This window comes from Oratosquilla oratoria, chromosome 12, assembly GCF_046742065.1.
Source record: "Oratosquilla oratoria isolate Oo_2021 chromosome 12, ASM4674206v1, whole genome shotgun sequence".
Classification (NCBI taxonomy): Eukaryota; Metazoa; Arthropoda; class Malacostraca; order Stomatopoda; family Squillidae; genus Oratosquilla; species Oratosquilla oratoria.
Genome location: NC_134788.1, coordinates 30264737 through 30287956, shown reverse-complemented (window position 1 = coordinate 30287956; position 23220 = coordinate 30264737). Strand labels below are relative to the sequence as shown.

The 23220-nt window shown below is 38.2% G+C and overlaps 1 protein-coding gene across 1 annotated transcript in view; it reads left to right on the top strand.

Moving 5' to 3' along the window:
- The first annotated feature begins 4399 nt into the window (after positions 1 to 4399).
- Positions 4400 to 23220, top strand: part of LOC143030306 (uncharacterized) — a 93574-nt gene continuing 74753 nt past the window's right edge. The window contains exons 1-6 of the mRNA XM_076193459.1: positions 4400 to 4669; positions 5220 to 5378; positions 7004 to 8376; positions 8802 to 8839; positions 9510 to 9650; positions 17647 to 17993. Of these exons, the coding sequence (XP_076049574.1) occupies positions 7396 to 8376; positions 8802 to 8839; positions 9510 to 9650; positions 17647 to 17993 (1507 nt within the window). The 5' untranslated portion in view covers positions 4400 to 4669; positions 5220 to 5378; positions 7004 to 7395. The remainder of the gene's footprint in view (positions 4670 to 5219; positions 5379 to 7003; positions 8377 to 8801; positions 8840 to 9509; positions 9651 to 17646; positions 17994 to 23220) is intronic.

The following is a 23220-nucleotide window of genomic DNA, read 5'->3' as shown; positions in this document are numbered from 1 at the left end:
GGTGAAGGGGGCTTTGGGGAAGAGGGGAATGTCTGTTGAGGAAGGAAGGGAGAGGACTGAAGACAGAGGTGAGTGGAGAATGGTTGTATATGGATGATGTTGTGACTGCATGAGGAGGAATGGGCAGGGGGGGGGGGTAGTATGTGTGAGTAAATTTTGACGCAGCCCGAAGGGATTTCTCCCCGTCCTCGCCTTATATGCAAAGGGGGACGGAGAGGGGGGGTTGCCGATTAAATGAAGCGGCCTTGCTGTGGATGTACTGTGTCTTGCGACACTGCTTCTGACCCAGGGCGGTGGGCAGGGTGCAGGGATGACCCGTCATCCAGGAGGTGCTCAGATGAGAGGAAGGGTGGGAGGGGTGTGGAGTGTATTTAGGGATGAAATGGGTGGGAGTGTTTTTATGCCTTTCCCTTTTTGGCTACCTCCCTTGGAAGGGGGAAAAAGCCTTGGTATATGTATGTGTATGTATGAGAAAATATGTGAAGTGACTACCTACATTACCACACAAATTTACTTAATGTTGGTAAACTTGAAACCTCTTATTATCAGCACTTGATTGCAAAAGTTATGTATTTCTTGAAACAAAAAGTTATTTGCCTGAGATAATGTGTATGGTCTGAGTATCACTCTTACATTCATCTTTGCTTAAATGACCCCATAAACAATTATAAGGTTCCTGCTTTACCTTCACGATTCACTTATATTGATATGGCTTTTGACAAATAATAGACCACCTTTCTATCCTGAGAGAGAAAGAAAAAAAAGAAAAATGAAATTCCTTACCAGTTAATGACGCTAAAGTTATTCTTATCCTGTTGTAACCCAAGTGCTGGTTAGACCTGGAAATTTGATGCTGCAGGTATTGAAATATATTTTCAAAGATTCTAGATTATTTTGCAATGATTATCACTGCTCTGTTCTTCCCTATTAGTATAAAGATGTGTCTATTATTTTTTATAATAGCATTTTATTTACAGTACAAGTAAGGATTAAGAAATATTAAGAAAAAACATACAAGACCCGAGTGCTGCTGCTTTCCTGTACACTCCAACTAGGTAAATACGCACCAAAAAAAAAAAAAAAAAAAGTAGAAAGAAATTACAGATCTATACAAATGACTTCATGATGATAATCCAGCTTGGCAATTACAAAATATCAGCTAAGAACGCTTACACCTACAAACAAGAACAAAGGTTCAGAAAAAGTAGAATGCTCTCAACATCGAAATAAATCCAATGGTAAAATCAAGTAGACTTTGGCTAATCTTTAACGGCAACACCAAGCTCCATTAACCTGCCTACATTCTTCCATTCCTTTGCGACATGAATAACAGGACGCCATTAACTTTGTATACCACTTATAATCTACAAAAACCTTTTATAAATGAAGACTTGATGTTGTTTTACTTTCTCCATCCTGCATGCAATAGGCAGTAAAAGAACCTGATATGATATTGTTAATCAGGGTGACCAGACGTCCCGTATCATACAGGATCGTATCGAATTTAAAGTATTTGTCTCGCGTCCCGTATCGACCCTCCCCGAGGACGCATTTTGTCCCGTATTTTGAAGATTTTAAACACTTTGCTTGAAATTTTGAGAAAATTTTACATTTTACACATGCAAGTCATTGCTGCTTGAAACAAAATATGCAATGGACACATCCCTCTAAAACAAGTAAATAAAAAAAAGTAAAAAAAAAAAAAAAAAAAAAAGCGAGCCTGTTTTGTGCGCTTCACATAGCCAATGTCCATATTCCTCTCCAATTTAGGCGTCCCGTATTCTAGTTTTCAAATTCTGGTCACCCTGATGTTATTTTTGGAAAAGAGGAAACTAGAATACTGGTAAAGAATGATAGACAAGATATATATGTGAATTAATCATGACAAAAGGGTTGTCGATGTAAACAGTTGTGTACGAATTTGAGAAGGGGGGAAAATTATTGTTTTTCATTTACATAAGGTATTTGTTGATTTTAAGTAGAATACAGAGTCCATGAGGCTTTGCTCTTCATATTGCAACGCAAGGAAAGAAACAGACCCAGGGTAAAGGAGCAACTGTATGCCGGTTTGAACAAAAGCAAAAGTACAGTGTCTCAATCGCCTGGGACGTCTGGTTCCTTGGCCGGTGCAACCCAGACTGACGACGTCTCCGACCCGATGGGAGGCGTATGCACTCGCCAAGGCTCACAGCGGACCACAGCCAATCAGAAGGCTAGACAAACCAACGGGACCCTTCTCAGTCTATGAGCATACACGTCGGAGGCATCAACCCCCTATGTGTAGAATACACACAAAGCCATATCGCAAACAAAACTAACACAACTACTTAAACTTTTTCTTTTACTGAAATTGTTTTTATTTCTAACTTTCTCTCCTACTACATCTTCTCATTTCAGTTTACCTACCACTATTTTTTTTTTTTCAATTTCTCAATCTCTCCCTAAGACTAAGCCTCCTACTCGTTTTCTAACTTTGTTGGATGAGGCTAAGAAGAATAAATATTTCTACGTAACCTGACGGTTACGCATTAATCCCAGTCTCCAAACCCAAGTCTCCTGCCCATACCTCCAAAGCCACGACATCACAAAATAAATATCTCTAATCGCCTGGTGGCAAAAGCCCTCTTTTATACACTACTATCTTTTCATTTTCTTACAGACATTCTTCCCCTCACACACAAACCGATCCCGTGCGAGCGGGTGGTCTGTCCTCGATAGTCCATAGTCCATCAGTCCAGCCTCACTAACCGTCGTAGCAACAACTCGCCTCCAGCTGAAACAATCACTAAAAGCACAACAACCCTCATACGGGTGGGTCGATGCCCTTTCTCTTGTTCTCCTTTCCATCCGCAACACTTCCAAAGTCGAGAGTGACCTATCTCCATCCCAGTTAGTGTATGCAGAGGACCTTCGCCTTCCCGGGGAGATCGCCATCCCTGCTGTCGTGGACCCCGACCGACACGCCCTCCTTCAACTACTCAGGGAGACCTTTGCCAACACCCGTCCCCCCACCACCACTGACGACACACACAAACCCAGTGCATGTTCCCCTGGCCTTTGATTCAGCGGACCATGTCTTCGCCAGACGAATCCCTTTCCATCGACCGTATGATGGACCCTACGAAATTATTGATAGGAGGGGGAAGCACTTACTTATTGACCGAGGTTCTAAGCCAGACCGCATATCCATCGACAGGCTCAAACCAGCTCATCTCCTTCCTCTCCATTCCAACCCTTCTTCCCACCTGCTCTCCCTCTTACAACACATCCCTGTCACTAGGCCTTATCAATCCAGCCCACCTCTTCCTCCCACCACAATTGTTCCCCCCCCCCCGGCTCAATTTCGACTTAACCTTTACCCCACTCACCTAACAAAGCTCCATGCCTAGCCAGGACCCTCTCGTCAAAACCACGCCCACAGCCGGCCGCCACCTTCTTCTCCATCCTCTCCTGAGATCTCGCTCGACGGGACATTCACTCGCTCCGGACGTCTGGTCAGAAGGCCTTCCCGCTACTCCCACTCCGCTCATGCGAATCCTTACACTCCGCGCTGTTCGCTTCCAAATAGAAGGGGGGGGGGAGTAACGTCTCAACTGCCGACGCCGGACACACCGGAGATGTCTGCTTCCCTGGCCGGTCCAACCCAGACTGATGACGTCACTAACAAGAGCAGAGGCGTATCCACTCACCAAGGCTCACAGCTCGCTCGCACGGATCACAACCAAAAGGAAGGCGGCCAATGAGAAGGCTAGATGTTCCAACGGTACTCGTCCGTGATCCCATCATCGACCGTCGCAGCAACAACTTACCTATAACTCCAAGACCGCATTCCTAACATAGATAGAGGACCTCGAGTTTTAGATATCAGACTCGCCATATAGGCTACTCATCTTATTCTATGGTTAAAAGAGATCAGATTACCCACATTTATCTTCAACTTCCTTCTTCCTTGGTTGTCGATACCAGAACACAACACCAAGATCGACGTGCCAAAGAGAAAAATGAAAGGTTACCGTTACTATATTATTTGTTAACACAATTTACACAGTATATATTGGTTGAGATTGATTTGGATATAGAACAATTGCATAGGATAAAATCACATGTTTAGATATAAAATAGAAATAGAAACGTAAAATAGAAATAGCAATGTATAAATTCAAACACGAAATAAATATAGAAATATGAAACATAATATGTACAAGTATATATAAATGTCAAATAGAGACAGAAAAGTAGAACGTTTAGAGCATAATATACAAAATAGGGAATATAAATGAAAAGACATAAAGTATAAAAGTCTTAAATCTGAAACAGAGAATAGAAAGTAGAAATAGGAAAATAGAAAAACACAAACAAAATAGAAAATCTACACCTACGCCATGATGTGTGTTTACGAACCAGGGGTTGCAATCTTTCAACTATTTGTGTAGCTTATTTTCGCGGCTGTGCTATGAACAGGCCAAATAAATGTGCTTTCTTCTTGAATTCGCAAGTGCAATCATATAGTGGCAAGGTAGTCTACTGCATGAGTTGTGTGTTCGTATTTTGCACTTACTACACTGCAATTCTGCTGTCAAAGGGCAGAATACATATCTAAAAAAAAATGCTGTTTTTCGCAATTTTCATATCCATCATGGAATCGGCAGAGACGAACCTCATTCTTAAGGTGGGTCTTACCATTATATCGGGGTCTCAACAGACAGACTGCATTGATTCTTCGTGTTTTCTTCATTATTAGAAGGGGAATTGACTGCGTAACATTTTGTGGAAATATAACGCCAGAAAGCAGAGCTTATCTAATCGAGCTTACCTAATTGAGAAACACAAACAGTAAGGAAATAAGAAGTACACTCTTTGTTGTGAACCACATCTCTAGGACTTGTTAGCTAGCTATTGGATCAATCTTATATGTCTGTCAAAATGAGTTTTAAAAAAAGGCTTATGAGGGAGCAGTCACTACACTCTCTGGGAGCATTCCATAAATTTACCACTCTCCTGGCAAACCAGTTACCTTTCAAATTACTTCTCCAGTGTTTGCATTTAGACAACTTAAGTGAGTGACCCCTTGAGTTGCTTGTATTGAAGGTAAAGAACTTGTGGAAGGGGACATTGTGAATGCCATGGAATAACCTATATACTTGTATTAAGTCCCCCCTCGTTCTCCTATCCTGGAGGATCTGGATTCCTAATTGCTGGCATCTATCTTCATATTCCAGGTTGGATAGTTCTGGTACCAATTTGGTAGCCTCCTCTGCACTTTCTCAAGGGTTTGAATGTCTTCCACCAATTATGAAGACCATGCTTGGACCCCACAATCGAGGATTGGCCTGACCAGAGAAAGATAGAGTGGCACCAGGATTTCTCTATTGAGGATGGTAAAGTTCCTCTTTATTATGCCAAAGTGACTGTTTGCCTGGGTAGCAACCATTGCTGTGTGAGCAGACGACTTGAGGTCACTCAAGATCACTATTCCTAGGTCCTTCTTATGTGTTGATTTATTTAGCACTAAACCCCTAAATTGGTAGTCCACCTGCTGATTCCTGTGGCCAATATGCATCAATTTGCATTTGTCTGTATTAAATGTTAGCAGCCATTTGTCACTCCATGTATCCAGGCATGTCGTATCCCTCCGCAGTACCTCGACATCCTCTTCCAATGAAATGGTGTTTTAGATTTTTGCATCATTCACAAATAGGCTTACTGAGCAACTGTTCTGATGTCAATTTCCAGGTTTGCAAAACAACAAGATGCAGATACAAGTAGCAAAAAATCAATGAACATTCAAACCTTTACCATCAGTTTTCTCAAAACAAGGAATTTGGAGTTAATGCATTCTGAATATTTATAGCAGAATTCTTGTTTGGCTGTGTGTTTGGCATTTTGGGAAAAATATATGGGTATCTATCAAGATGCTTATTAGTCTTACAACTGCAGTTACCTATATCATCAGGAAGGTCTTACTATTGTGAGCATTTTGAACTTCATATATAAGTACACCAAACGAATAGTGACATCAGTGGCTATTAAAAAAAAAAGAGAGAGAGAGATTGGCAAAACAAGGGGTTAGGTTACTTCAGTTCAGATCTCACAGCTGCAATTCTTACCTCTATAATTGGCTAACTCTTATCAACGAAGATTTTGAATACCATATATAATATATAAGCCCTGCAAATTAATGTTAATGTTGGTAGTGATTTAGAAGAAAAAACATTGAGACTTGGAAATATCTTCATATTCATGAACATGTGTATTCTGTGTGTTTTGATTGCTCATACATTTCTCTAAGGGGATGGAGTTCCATCTTGTCGTCCTCAGTATGAAAATCAAGAATTGATGTAGTTTGTCCTGAATTCACTGTGCACTGATTATGATACTCTTGCGAGTAAATACTTTCTTGATATTCACTACACAAATTCATGTATTAATAAGTCATTGAATTATAGTTTGAGAAGTTATACCTTCCCTTATATAATCTTACATAGATACTGGATGTAGGTTGTATGACCTATATGTCCAGATCACTTCCAGCTTAAGTAGGTCAGGTCCCTGATTCATGTCCTCCCACAGTTGACTTTATCCAGGTGTGTCTACTAATATTAGACTTTCCTTGAAACTATTTTTAGCCCCTTGATTCACCCAGAATTGATCAAATATCCCTTGGAATTGTAATATGGTAGAAGCCTGATTCAACAAGTCGCTATTTAGCAGAAGCCAGATTTAACGGAAGTTTGAAATAATCGTGCCACATATCAGTAAGGTGTAGTAGTGTTGCATCATTGGAGTCATTCTAGTCATGGTGGGTTGAATAGACAATTTTCAACACATTTCTAATGAAAAGGTAGAATGAAGTACATAATAGCACCATATCTATTAGTGTTTCTACCTGTTTTATATCAGGTCATGGGATGTACAAGGGGTCTTTTTAGGTTCAAAGGGACTTGAGTATGTATTACACAATTTCAAAGAGTTTGATGTTAATCTTATAACTACATTTTTTCAGGATGAGGATAACTATCAGCATTGCTTTGGAAGAGCTATCCATAGGTTCCGTATGTGTCATACAATGAAGATAATCTGGTGTGACCCCTGTGGCACAGCTATATCAGAAGATTGAGATATTGCATGATGACACACAGTGGAGACGAGCCTTTCTAGTGTGATCTGTGTGATTCTACTTTTTGACAATAGAGTGATCTCAAATGGCACAAAAGTCACCTCAAAGATCCCATGATGATCCACGCAGGAGAGAAGCTTTCAAGTGTGACCTCTATGATTCTGCTTCCTCACAAAAGGACTGTCTGACCCAACATATGAGGACCCACGCAGGAGAGAAGCCTTTCTGGTGTGACCTGTGTGATTGTGCTTTTTCACAAGAGAAGTTTCACAAACCATATGAGAACCCACCCAGAAGAGAAGCCTTTCCAGTGCGATCTTTGTGATTATGCTTTCACAGTTAAGAATAATCTTATAAGGCATACAAGGGCCCACACAGGAGAGAAACCATTCCAATGTGGCCTTTGTGATTCTGCTTTCTCAGGAAAGAATCTCCTCAAATACCACATGATGACCCACACAGGAGAGAAACCTTTTCAATGTGACCTCTGTGATTCTGCTTTCTCAGAAAAGAAAACCCTCAAATATCACATGATGACCCACACAGGAGAGAAGCCTTTCCATTGTGACCTTTGTGATTCTGCTTTCCCACAAAAGAGTTCTCTCACAAAGCATATGAAGATCCACATAGGAGTGAAGCCTTTCCAGTGTAATCTTTGTGATTCTGCTTTTTCACAAAAAGATGCTCTCACACGGCATATGAGAACCCACACAGGAGAGAAGCCTTTCCAGTGTGACCTTTGTGATTCAGCTTTCTCACAAAAGGGTTCTCTCACACAGCATATGAAGATCCACTCAGGAGAGAAGCCCTTCCGGTGTGACGTGTGCGATAAATCTTTCTTACAAAAGGGTGCTCTCACACAGCATATGAGGATTCACACAGGAGAGAAGCCTTTCCAGTGTGACCTTTGTGACTCTGCTTTCTCACAAAAGCATCACCTCAAAAATCACATGAGGACCCACACAGGAGAGAAGCCTTTCCAGTGTGACCTTTGTGGTTCTGCTTTCACAGAAAAGGGTTCTCTCACACAGCATATGAGGATCCACACAGGAGAGAAGCCTTTCCTGTGTGACCTGTGCAATAAAGGTTTCTCCCAAAAGGATACTCTCACACAGCATATGAGGACCCACACAGGAGAGAAGCCTTTCCAGTGTGACCTGTGTGATTCTGCCTTCTCAGGAAAGAAAACCCTCAATAACCACATGATGATCCACACAGGAGAGAAGCCTTTCCAGTGTGACCTCTGCAGTTCTGCTTTTGTAAGAAAGAATCATCTCACACAGCATAGGAGGACCCACACAGGATAGAAGCCTTTTCATTGTGTCCCGTGGGATTCTATTTTCTCATGAAAGTGTTCTCTCACACAGCATGTAATGACCCACACAGGAGAGAAACCTTTCCAGTGTGACATTTATGATTCTGCTTTCTCAGAAAAGAAAACCCTCAAATATCACATGATGACCCACACAGGAGGGAAGCCTTTCCATTGTGACCTTTGTGATTGTGCTTTCTCACGGAAGAGTTTTCTGACAAAGCATGTGAGGATCCACTCAGGAGAGAAGCCCTTCCGGTGTGACGTGTGCGATAAATCTTTCTTACAAAAGGGTGATCTCACACAGCACATGAGGATCCACACAGGAGAGAAGCCTTTCTAGTGTGACCTGTGCTATTCTACTTTCTCAAGAAAGGGTTCTCTCAGTCGTCACATGGTGAGGCACACCGGTGAGAATTCATTCCAGTCATGACCCGTGCAATGAAAAGAATTCTCTCTAAATTTTGCACATGTGTGAGCTTACACATGTTTCACAACTAGTGCACATAGGGAAAAAATGTGTGCACACAAGGTTTTCAAGATGAAATTGAAATGTTTTGATTAAATAAAAAATAATCATATAATTTGATGATAATGAATTGAAAACAAAAGAATGACATGACTTTGAGAATCTGTCAGTGACTGTTGATATGGAAATGTGCAATTTCATAATTTTACATTGTACTGTGTTCAGCAGTTATTCATCACCAAAATTTGCTCACCAAATAGTCCTGATGACCTGATAACTGAATGTTTCATACAGTTCTAGTGTTTTTATTTTCTAATGTATCAAATTCTATTTAAAAAAGAAAATATGTGGAGTATCCCTACTGAGACCTATTCCAGAATATCTACATGAGGAAAGAAGATACTGATGAAAAAAAAGGGCACTAAAAGATCTTTGGAAGTGTAACAGTGAAACAGTCAAAGCAAAAATTGGGAGGGAAAGTTTTTTATTTAGGAAAAGGAAGCTACTGGATAGGCCCATCCTGACGTTCTACTTGATGGTGCTTGAAGAAGGTGACACCCGTCTTTGGTATATAGTAAAGAATTTGCAGACCAGGCCTATTTACATGACAGATTCCCTGAGGATGATGTACAGGAATGGTCAGTAGTTGATATCTTCCCTATTTCACATTGCGATTTCTCATTTGGTAGTGAACATGGTAATGCCCTTTGTCTTGGGTATCATGATTTTCTGGCAGATACCACAAATAAATGGTGAGTTTAATCCTTTGAAATTTTCTGTGCAAGTAAGAAATAAATATAAATTATATAAAGTATTACACGAGTGGTGGTATTTGCTCTTTAGAAAGAACAGTTTTGTGTTATGGCAAAGTTAAAGTTGATGTACATTGGAGGAAGCTCCCTTGCATCCATTGCAGCCTCTCCTATGAACAAGGTCTTAGTCAAATGAATCAAATAAAAAAACAAACTCGGAAACCATTTAGGTGAATGTCATTTAGATATGCTTATGAGAGTGAAAAGCTACTAATTATATGGAAATTCAGTAAAATAAGTGAATACCAAAGACAGAAGAGAGTTAGAGGCTAGAACTAAACAAATGGAGAATCAGTAAAGGACATGTATGTATAGAGTAGTTGTTTACAAAGTTACTATTTTGTCAACTCTGTCATTGTCACCCAAAGGACTCTTGAAATACAAAATTGGTGAAAAATTAATAAGAAACAAAATTAAGATATATGCCTAATGATTTGTTTTATTTATGGGAAACCAATTATACAAGATATTTCAAATACATGATAAAATAGTAACTAGATGGGACTCGGACTGCATACCACCACCAATGTTTTAGTCCAATCAAATAAAATGCTTATGAGAATGAGAAGTTACTAAATATATGGAAATTCAGTCAAATAAGATATTGTGTGTAAGAGGGTGAATACCAAAGACAGGAGAGAGAAGATATAAGGAGTTGGAGGCTAGAACTAAACAAGTTGAGAATTAGTAAAGGGCATATGTATATTTAGAGTTGTTTGCAAAGTTAGGAAATTTAAATGAAGGTAATTAGTTATTATTTGTACAACTTTATCACTGTTATCACACATAGGACAAGAAATACAAAATTGGTCCAAACAAAGAAACAAATTAAGATATATACTAATGATTTGTTTTATTTATGGGAAACCAAATATACAAAGTATTTTAAATACATAATAAAATATTAAACTAGATGGCACTCGGGGAGTGCATACCTCCACCAACATCAGGGTCATAAAAAGATATTTTTGCCCACATGATAGCAGGGGCCACCTTTCATACAATCTATGAAATTGTATGCAATCCATAAACTCTAGGGTCTCAATATTAAATATTATATATATATATGATATGTATACACTGAATGGTTCCCAGTGAAAAGATTAACGTCTTTTTAACCATAATTTACTTTTAATTCCATGACATCACAGTCACAGCTCGAAGGAAGCATATAAAGGAAATTGAAACGTGGTCGAGCTGAAGACTCGAACAACTCAACTCGGACGTGACAAAGTGTCAATGACATGACCCATTATGCTATCTCTGCATAGCATAATGGGTTAAGTCACTGACACTTTGTCACGTCCAAGCCGAGTTTGAGTCCTTGGGTCGACCACGATTGCATATAATTAAAAGTGAATTGTGGATGAAAAGATGTATATATATGTGCATATATATATATATATAAGCAAACACATCTTGATCTACCTCAAAATATCTTGTTGGTGTAAGATTCGCCTTTCCACAGAATTTAATCAAAATTTGTGTAAAGTTGCTAACAGACAAACCAACAAATGCTGGCATTATTTTTTCTTGAAGGTAACAATCTAGACTTTATATATATATGATATGTATATATATACATATATATATATATATATACATATATATATAATATATACATATATATATATATATATACATATATATATACATACATATGTATGTGTGTTTGTGTATATTTACCTAGTTGTATTTTATGGGAAGGAGAGCTATGCTCGTGGTGTCCCGTCTTCATATCTCATTTTATCTAAACTGTTTTTAAATTCATATATTGTTTTTGCACACACCTCTTTCTCATCTAACTTGTACCAAATGTTTATTACTCTGTGGGGAAAACTGTTCTTTTTCAGATCTCTGCTATAACTGTCTTGATTTTCTTTCCGAGTCCTCTTGTATTTCTGTCATCCCATTTTATTAGATCCTCTCTATCAATAGTTTCTATGCCTTTCATGATTCTATAGTTATCAAATCTCCTCTCTCTCCTCTTTGCTCTAATGTCTGTAGCTCAAGTTTTGCTAGTCTCTCTTGAATTGAATTGAATTGAATTTTATTCGGATAAAATCATACATACAATAAATATAATACATACAAGACTCAATATTATACACAGTATATATAATTGTACTGTACATCCGAGGATGGCACAGAAAGTCAAAAGACTTATTTCCACTGTGGTCCTCATATTACAATTAGGAAAGGATTATCATAGAAAAGCTAGGTTATACGAAGTGTAAATTAGGATTATAAGAAGTGTAAATTAAACATATAAACTATTTTCTTCAGAGAGAACAGTGTCTAAAAGATAACATTTAACTGATTTTTTAAAACTACTTTTAGATACAATTGATTGAATGTTGGTCGGTAAAGAGTTCCAAGCAATAGCACCAGTGTATTTGAAAGTACTTTTCCCTAACGAACTATTAAACCTAGGTACAATGACAGATGACCTACTAGAACGAGTTCTCAGGGAACGAGCATTTCTGACAAGTGTAAACGTATCTGACAAATAACTGGGACAAGAGTCGTTTCACAAGTTGGTGAACATGATTAAGCTTTAACTGAGCAACACGTTTCTCAACAGGTAACCAATTTAACAGTTTAAAATGCGTATAATCTAGATGAGTACGTGGATGAATTTTCAAAACGGTCCTGATTAGTTTGTTTTGACATATTTGAAGATTACTCTTAGATTTTTTAGATAGGTTGCTTATACCAGGAAGAACAAGCATAGTCAATATGACACTGGACCAGGGCTGAAGCTAGTAGTAACTTTCATTGTCTCTACATCTAGGTATTTTTGTATTCTTGCCAAAAATTTTGTTCTGGAGCTGACCCTTTTAATTATTTTTTTTGTGCCATAACTTCTCCCGACACATTTTGATCAATTTCTGTTCCAAGATATTTGACAACAGACCTAGGTTGAATACTAGTATCATTACATTGGATATTGAAGTTGGGAGCATTTTTGAGTTTTTGATTGGAGCCAAAGAGAATGGATTCTGTTTTACCTAGATGTAGAGACAATTTGTTATCCAACAACCACTTGCTGACATTCAATAACTCTTCACTGAGTAACCGTCTCAATCCTATTTACATCTTTGCCAGAAAACTAGTAAGGCTGAATCATCGGCATACAACAGCAGTTTACAGTTCACAGCAGCTTTCATGTCATTCACATACAAAAGAAACAACAGCGGACCTAAAATTGCTACCCTGTGGGGACACCACATGTTATTTTTTGCTGCTTTTGATGTTGAACCATTTACATTCACAATCTGTTCTCGACCTGTTAGATAAGACCTCATCCAATTAACAACATCTGATTTGAAGCCTAACGCTTGTAGTTTGAATAATAGAATATCATGATTTACAGTATCAAAGGCTTTCTGGAGATCTAGCATAACCATTCCACAGTAATTACCTCTGTCAATTTCACCTTTGATGTAATCAGTCAAATTGATCAAACATGCCATCAGTACAATATGATTTTCGAAAGCCTGATTGTAAATCATAGAACAAGTTATTGCTTTGAATATATCATAAACCTGGTTATAAACAACTCTTTCCAAGACCTTCGATATAATACGAGCACTGAGACTGGCCTATAGTTACCGGAATCTGTTTTGCTACCCTTCTTGTACAAAGGAGTAATTTTTTGCTAATTTAAAATCTTTGGGAACTTTGCCCTGTTGAATCGAAGTATTGATTATGTGAGTGATACAGGGAGTAATCTGCTCAGCTTGAGTCATTCACAAATCTGGCTGGCATATTATCTAGTCCGGTAGCCTTAGACCTGTTAACAGTCTTCAACATTTTATACACATCTACATTAGCAACCGTAGACAGAGCAAAGGTGTCATAGGATACACCCTTATTCCAATAATAATTGTTATAATGTGTTCTTGGCCAAAATGACCTGAAGGTACTGGTAAAATTATTTACGAGGGTGGTAGCAATGGTGGTGAAAAAGGAGTTAAATTTTGAGCCACTGCTACTTTGTCGAAAGTAACGATCCCATTAACATTAAGACCAATGTTACTACTTTTGGATTTTAGATTTTTGGAAGAACCTAACTGTTTGATTGTTTGCCATAGTTTTTTGGGATTGTTTTTTGTTGGTTTGGAGAGAATCTTTGTAATATTCTCCTTAGCTCTGTCTACCATAACCTGAACCTCGTTCCGTAACTTCTTATACATAGCGAAAACAGATTGATCTTTTGTTTTCTTATACTCTTTTAAAGCCTTATCTCTCCTGTTGATCATTTTCAAGATGTCACCAGAAAACCACGGCTCGGAACGTTGTTTTATTCTGATTGATTTTACTGGAGCTAATATTTGTCTAATACCCCTTGAACAGTGCTTTAAAATTATTCCAAGCTTGATCAACATCAGTAACAATTGACGACTGAAAACCAGTTATGATAGTTTTGAGAGTGTTGGTCCCAATTTTGTAATTGCTCTTTGTATTCTTTCAAGTTTTGTTATACATTATTTTGTACTTGATGACCACATCATTGCTGCATATTCCAATATTGGTCTTATCAAAGTGATTAGTATTTTCTTCACCATTTCTTCATCTAGGTATGTAAATGCCACTATAATTGTTCTTATTAAATTATAAGTTTCTCCAAAAATCTTATTTACATGTTTCTTAGGTGACATATTATTCATAATAATGACTCCCAGGTCCTTCTCATTTTCTATTTTTTTTTTATTTCTTCTCCCAATTTATATGATCCCACTATTATTTTTTTGCTTTTTCCAAATTCCATTATACTACACTTCTTAGTATTGAACTCCATCTCCCACTTCCTACTCCATTCCCATACTTTATTGAGATAACTTGTGTGTGTGTGTGTGCTTGCTTAACTGGTCAGTATGGTTACATGGATGCGGACATACAATCTAATAAATTTTCAGTAATTTTACGGTACTATACTGGCAGCTGGGGCTTCCATCTTTCTACTGTAAAAAATTACGGTCACACCGAATCTTTTTACGGTCACACCAAAAATTTTACAGTATAATACCATATTTTCCACAAGGATATTGTTTTTTTTTTGTTTTGTTTTTTGGGGGGGGGAAATATGCCTATATGTGGCATATATGTCTGTGTAAGGAATGCTACCTAATGAAATGCAGTCTTCAGGTGATATAATCTCTTACAAGCATTAAAAAAAAAACTAAAAAAAAAAAACTAAACTAAACTGAACTCGCTAGCTGGCAATGGAAACATACAGGACTCTTTGCACTTGAAGTATTTACACTAACAAATGAAAATATGTTCATTCCAAAGAAAATTTAACTTACTTTTTAAACTGGTAGCCTAGCTTATAGTACAAAAATAAACTTACATAACACGAAAAGAGCATTGTGCTTGAGACCCATTACCATTATTCTACTGAAGCCAATACAAGAATTTATTCATAACCACGCTGACTATTAAAATGATAAAAATACTGATGTATAAAGCAATTTAGGAATAAATAATTGTGCAAAGAAAAGTATATGCACATATAAACAACACTTTTTCCCATCAAAGTTAAAGAATCACATTTAACTGAAAAACTACTAAGATCAAATCTTTAAGAGAATAAATGATGCAATGTACTAAGTATAAACAAATTAAAAAGGAATCCTTTCATAATACCCAAACAGTACTTTTTATGACAAAAAACTGAACACTTTGTGAAATAAAATTACAGATCCAGTTTTATTCAAGATTCAATGAATACTTGTCACAAGGATAATATTTTCTTGGAAAATATGCCTATATGAGGCCTATATGTCAATGTGAGGAATGCTACCTAATTAAACGTAGTCTTCAAGTGATATAATCTCTTACAAGCATTAAAAAAAAAAAATAAAAAAAAAAAAATGAACTGGCTGTCTGGCAATGGGAACATACAGGACTCTCAGCACTTGAAGTATTATGACTAACAAATGAAAATATGTTTATTCAACAGAAAATTTAACATAATATTTTAACTGGTACTCTAATCTTTAGTGCAAAATAATAATAATATTTTTATTTCAGGCACACATGGCCTATATATATATATATATATATATATATATATATATATATATATATATATATATATATATATGTATACATACAGTGTAAAAAACAGTTTTAAAATGGATATATAAAAACTATGTACAAGGTGTATAAAACTACGAGCAGTACAAAAATAAACCTACATAACACAAAAAGAGCATTGTAGGTATTGTGATTGAGACCCATTACCATTATCCTACTGAAGCCAATACAAGAATTTATTCATAACCTCGCTGACTGTTGAAATGATAAAAATACTCATTTATAAAGCAATTTACAAATGAATAATTATGCAAAGAAAACTATATGTATATATAAACCACTTTTTCCCATCAAAGCTAGAGAATCACAACATTCTCACATGCTCTGGCTGATCTGGCTGGTGATGTTTCAACAGATTAAACAGAGACAGCACCTTTGGGCTAACAGGAGCCACCTTCCTTTTTTTTTTTTTTTTTTGGGGGGGGGGGTCCTTTTTGGTTTTTGGTCCCAGAATTTGGGTCGATCTTCATGAAGAACCTGCATGGAAAATTCAATTTAACAATTAAAGTTACTTCAGTCATGGAGTGCTATTTTGGATTGTAAATAAAATGCATGTATATCAGCAACTATATTGAATCTAGCTTTACTGATCTATTTGAACAAGTACCTCTGAACAAACTCCAAAGTAAACCCAGCATTTGATGGGTATTTTACATCCATGATGAAAAACAGCTCAAACATGAGAGCAAAGGCCTGGATGAAGCATAGAATGTCCCTCATGACGATCACTCCATCTGATGCCAAGTAGAAATTTGATCCATTGTAAAGGCAAGGGGTTCCTTCAAAAAATATATAAACACATTTAATGACTTGATACTTAAAGACCTAGAGAAAGGTGACTATTGTGTGAGGCAAATATCACCGCAATAGAAACACATGAACAATTTCAAGGTTTCTAAACACTTTCATTTGCCAGGGCTCAACATTAACAGCTCTTTACTTGTTCAGGATAAGTAGGAATTCAAAAAAGGAAATCATGGTTGCACAAACTGAAGTTTCCTGATTAAAATAAAGAGGCCATGGAACAGTGTAAGAGCGAGTAATTTCCATATTAGAATATTTTATGCATGTCCATATACCTACGAACTGCAATCAAACATGGTGTTTTTGGGAAGTCTGGTTCCTCTGTCAGTCTGTTCACATCAGATGGTTTCTAGAAAAGAAATAAAGCAATTAATTATTCATATCATTTCAACATAAATATGTTTTTCAAGTCATGTGTACATCACCAATAAATTCTCAACTTAATATATTGCCTAAAATGTCCTGGATACTGAATAATTCTAATATCTCTAAAGTTTTTATGTTATGTTGCAGCATTTTTAAACCTTTTTTTATTTTTATTTAAATATCTTTTAATTCTGTAGTTGCTTAACAAGTATAAATCTTACCTCTGCAACTCGAAAAAGGGATTCTTTTTCCTCTTGAATGTATGCTATGATAAGGGTGATTGTTGCCACCTGGTAGGGCAACTGATTTTCCACTTCTTCACACGCTTTTTTTGCACATCTTAGTCTGCCCCTCAGTTTCTTTGCAAGTTTGGATTTTACTCTGCTTTCTTCTTCAAAAGAGTCAACAATAAGTTGCTGCTTCTCCCCAAAAGCCTCCAGCATTCTGCCTTGACAACTGAAGCCCATCAGTTGTTGAAAGTGACCATCCAAAGCTTCTGCTGTAAACAGAGCTGGCCATTTGTCCCTCAGCTCGAATGTGCTGCAGCCCTTCATAATCATTACCCTCTGATGGTAATACTTAAACTCGGGACCAGATTGTTCCTCAGGGGGGTCAGGCATTCTATTTGTTGGTCCATAACTTGATTTTTTTATTACTGCAGCTTCTTCACTGTCAGAATCTTCAGCAATTCTCTTTATTTTGTACTGCCCACGCCTCTCAGTCTCCGCTCTAGCAACCAGCTGGTTGAGAGCAGAATCATATCCTCTGCCTATACTGGTGCCAGCCACTTCCACATCTTTGAGGCATGGGAAGATGTCAATAACTTTTTTAGCAATCACCTCCATGTGTCACCGATAAGGCTTTGGGTGCACCTGCAGTACTTTGGCCACCACATGTCTGACAAGGGCCCTCCTATCTCTGGGAGACAGCTCTGCAGTTCCACCATGCTTCAGCACTCTATGAACTGCCTTCCTGACCCCCTTTGGCCTGTCTTCCATGTCCTCAAATGTCAGCTCAACAGTTGAGGGCCATGTTGCACAGTGAGCACTTGGGGATGGTGACTGGCTGTCAGGAACTATGGACCTCAAGGGGTTGCGAGGTATCAGTCATAGGGGACTGCTTGGCTCACTGACAACTTGAGGGTTATCATCCACTGTAAAATATAACAAATGAATTTAATTAAACTGACCAGGTTCTGCCCAATGTGGATGGCCCTGATCGGGACCACATCCCCACCCACTTATCATGGTCAACTCTAAATTGGGCCTGCCCATTCATAGCATTCATTTGATTTCTCATTTTTCCCAAAATGCTGTTTAAGGTATTTCAATTTCCAATACACATTCTAAGCACAGATTTCTATTTTAAAAAGGCCAGGAAGTGTACTCACTTTGTTTACTGCTACTTACAGAAAATATATTTTACTGGCTTAATTCTGTCTTCATGTTTTCATGTTGAGATAATGATGGATGCCTGTGAACCCATTTTAGGGGTAAGGACTTTTTTTTTTTCCGCTTGTCAACCCAAGTTAAATCTCCTACAGACACAAACATACCACTTGACTTACCCTGGGCTGTCCATGTCTCCATGAGGGCTCTGGCCTTTATAGGCTTTAGTGCTGCATGAAGGTCAATGTCTTTTATAAGCCTCAACTCATCAGCTCAATCCACTCCAACATCCCCCAGGCACTTCATCACTTCTAGCTTGTGTTCAAGCTTAAGTTTCACCAGCCCGGACAAGACTAGGTCTTTCACTTCATCCATGTTTACAACTGATACAGCCACTGGAAAATGACAGTATGTAGTCCAGAAACAGCTACACACCACCAAATGCAAGATATGAGATGTATAAAAAAAGTAGTTCTTTCACTTCATCCATGTTTACAACTGATACAGCCACTGGAAAATGACATTATGTAGTCCAGAAACAGCTACACTCCACCAAATGCAAGATATGAGATGTAAAAAAAAAAAAAAAAAAAAAAAAAATCAAATCTGTTTGGAAGAGGTATATTTGATAAGCTTAGCACAACTGGCACATGTTAAGAGTTTATTAAATGAAGAAAATTCTGACAAGTATGTAAAGAGAAAATCAGCTTTTTTATAATTGAAAAATGGAATAGTTTGCTTTTTCCCTTCAGTGAGATGGGGGAAGATGTCTGACACACACATGGAAGAATTAACTGACAAAATATATGATATAATTAAATCATCACTTAAAGAAGGAAAAGTACCATTGGACTGGAAAAAAGCAAACATTGTACCAATTTATAAGGGAGGTGATAAGGAAGATCCATCTAACTACAGACCGGTCTCACTAACAAGCACAATAGCAAAAATTTATGGGTTAAGTACCTGTAAGAAAAATCTATACTGAACCCAAATAAATTTGGATTTAGACAAGGGAGATCCTGTACAACAAATCTGATTTGCTTTTACTCAAGATTAGTAGACATAATAGAAGAAAGAGATGGATGGGCAGACTGTGCTTTTCTGGACCTGCAAAAGGCATTCGATAAGGTACCTCATAGGAAACTAATAAATAAGATAGAGTCAAAAGGTGGCATCAGAGGAAAATTATTGGAATGGATGAAAGACTTCCTGATTGGGAGGAAAATGAGAGTTGTAATTAGAGAAAAATTCTCCAACTAGGAAGAAGTAAAAAGCGGGGTCCTGCAAGGATCAGTAGAGTGCCAGAGGACTGGAGGAGTGCTAGTATAGTTCCACTTTACAAGGGAAAGGGGGACATGTGTGAATTTAGTAGTTTCAGAGGGATTAGCTTGTTAATTGTAGTTGGGAAGGCTTATGGGAGGTCTATCCAAGCTATCAGTTCCTGATAAGACCAGGTTAAATATCCTGCTATTCAATTTGTCATAACTAAACCACTTCTTGTTCACAAGATTATGTACGATGAGTGGCATGTCATATGACACTACACCTTCAAAGAGGTCATGCCCCAAGCAAGGTGGCAGTCCTGGATTTGTAACATGAAAATGTGTCAACTGGTTAAAAACTGAATCAAATTTAATACCATGATGAGAAGCAAGGTTAGCATGCTCGTCAATGTATTTAATATCCCTGGTGTAACTCTCAGAATTAAAGAAAAAGGTAAAGGAGGCAAAGAGGAGAGCAGATGTAAAATCGGGTAAGAGTATGACAGAAAATTTTGAAAGCAATAAAAAGATGTTTTGGAAAGAAATTAAGAGAGGAAGAGGAGGCGAATCAAGTAGAGAAGAAAAGGTAAAAGGTACAGATGGAGAGATGATAATGGAGGAGAAGGCAGTAAGGGGAAGATGGGCAGAATATTTTAGGGAATTGCTTAATGTGAAGGAGGATAGGGAGGGAAAGATAGCTGCAGTGGGAAATATTAAGAAAATGAGAGTGATGAGTGAGGAAAATGGAGGAGAAATAAGGAAGGATGAAGTGAAGGCAGTTGTTAAGATGATGAAAGCAGGTAAGGCACCTGGTATGGATGGATGCCATGCAGAATGTCTTAAAAAAGGAGGTATAGTGATGGTGGACTGGTTGGTGAGGTTATTTAATGATTGCTGGAGAGAAGGTAGAGTGCCAGAGGACTGGAGGAGTGCTAGTATAGTTCCACTTTACAAGGGAAAGGGGGACATGTGTGAATTTAGTAGTTTCAGAGGGATTAGCTTGTTAAGTGTAGTTGGGAAGGCTTATGGGAGGATCTTGATTGAGAGGATTAGGAGAGGAACAGAGGGAGTAATTGGTGAGGAACAGTGTGGGTTTAGGACAGGTAGAGGTTGTGTAGATCAGATCTTTGTGGTAAGACAGATATGTGAGAAAGCTATAGGAAAGGGGAAGGATGTTTTTTGGGCTTTTATGGATCTGGAAAAGGCTTATGACAGGGTAGACAGAAAGGCACTGTGGGAGGTTATGCGGATATACGGGATAGGAGGAAAGCTTCTCGGAGCTGTCAAGAGTTTTTATGAGAGTAGTAGAGCTTGTGTCAGGATTAGAAATGGAGAGAGTGAGTGGTTTGGGGTAAAGGTGGGACTTCGTCAGGGATGTGTTATGTCACCCTGGCTGTCCAACTTATACATGGATGGGGTAGTGCAAGAGGTAAATGCAAGGGTAGTGGGTCAGGGATTGGAGATGGTTAAAGAAAATGGAGAAAAGTGGGAGGTGAGCCAGCTGTTGTTTGCGGACGACACTGGGCTTGTGGCAAGATCGGAGGAGGGATTGAGGAAGTTGGTGACAGAGCTTGGGAGAGTGTGTGATAGATGAAAGCTGAAGATAAATGTGGGTAAAAGTAAGGTGATGAGATGTACAAGGGGTGAAAGTGGAAGTAATCTGGAAATGAGCATTAAGGGAGAGCGACTGGAGGAAGTGGATAGTTTTAGATATTTGGGTGCAAATGTGGCAGGAAAAGGTGGAGTGAAGGTGGAGGTAGAATGTAGTTTGAGAGAAGCTAATGAATGCCTTGGTGGATTAAAAGTGTAATGAGGAATAGAAATTTGGGAATGGATGCTAAGAGGAGACTGTATGAAGGAGTGATTGTGCCAACAACACTGTATGGAGCAGAAACATGGAACATAAGAGAGGAAGAGAGAAGGAACTTGAATGTGTTTGAGATGAAATGTCTAAGAAGTATGATGGGGGTTACTAGGGTAGATAGAGTGAGAAATGAGGAGGTGAGGAGGAGAACAGGGGTGGAAAGGGAGTTGGGAGATAGGGTTGATGAAAGAGTATTAGGATGGTTTGGACACATGGAAAGAATGAGTGAAGAAAGACTAGTAAAGGAGGTATGGAAGGCAGATGTGGAGGGAGTGAACATGAGGGGACGTCCTAGGATGAGATGGATGGATGGGGTGAAGGGGGCTTTGGGGAAGAGTGGAATGTATGTTGAGGAAGGACGGGAGAGGACAGAAGACAGGGGTGAATGGAGAATGGTTGTATATGGAAAATGCTGTGATGCATGAGGTGGAATGGACTGGGGAATGGGGGATGAGGTAGTGTGTATGAGCAAAAATTTTGACGCAGCCAGAAGGGATTTCTCCCTGCCCTCTCCTTTATATGGGGGGATGGAGAGGGGGGGGTCGCAGATTTAGTGAAGCGGCCTTGCTGTGGATGTGCTGTGTCTTGCGACACTGCTTCTGACCCAGGGCAGTGGACAGGGTGCAGGGATGACCCGTCATCTAGGAAGTGCTAAGATGGGAGGGAGGGTGGAGAGGTGTGGAGTGTTTTTGGGGATGGAATGGGTGGAAATGATTTTATGCCTTGTCCTTTTTGGCTACCTCCCTTGTAAGGGGGAAAAAGTCTTGGTATATGTATGTGTGTAACTCTCTATAGATCTCCTAGTCCCAAGTTTGTATGGTGTCTCTCTGAAGGAGTCCAATTTAAGTGTGCAAAATCTGCAAAAGTATAGGTGTCTAAAACTCTCCACAAATCCACCAATTCCATGAGATCCAAGATTATCTCCAACAATTGCACAAACAGTGCCTTGAATATTCTTTTCACCTTCAACAGTTTTCACTTTTATGCCTGTAGTTTCCAGTGACTGCAAATCTTTCACTTGTCTTGAAAACACTTTATCTTGCCCAAACTGCAGATCCGACTCGGTGAATAACATAACCAGTTGCATATGGTCAATGGATGACCGTAAATGTGAATCAATATTAGCCAAGGTAAAATAAACACCTACAACCTTATGCTTCTTCCTGGCTGATCCCAAAGGATTCACCAATTCAAAGGCATCTTGGTACAAAATAATTTGGAATGATTCCTGCTGAAATAAAGCATTTGATCTAAATACTGTCCCAGCTTTAACATCTCTGAGTATCTCAGGCATCTCATTTTCTGCAGTACGAGCTTCTGGGACATTATGTAAATTTATGAAATCAGGATAACCCTGCCATTGACAACACCCCCCATGAAGGCCACATTATATCACCACAAACTGACAAGGATTACAAAGGATTAGAAAGGTGGAGCATGCCGACAGGAGACCTTTTGATCCATATCTAGGTCGGATGCGACAAAAAAAAAAAAAAAATCATAATAATAAAATAATAAATAAAAACTATAATAATGTAAATAACAAATAAAATACAGAAATAAATGCATAGGTATAGTTAAACAATAAACAAACAGGTAAATAGTAAATAATAATAAATTGACATATAACTAATGATAAATGAAAATCAGACAGACAAATGATAACAAAACAAAAACAAATAATATAAGATAAATTATAATCATTACAGCATCTTAGG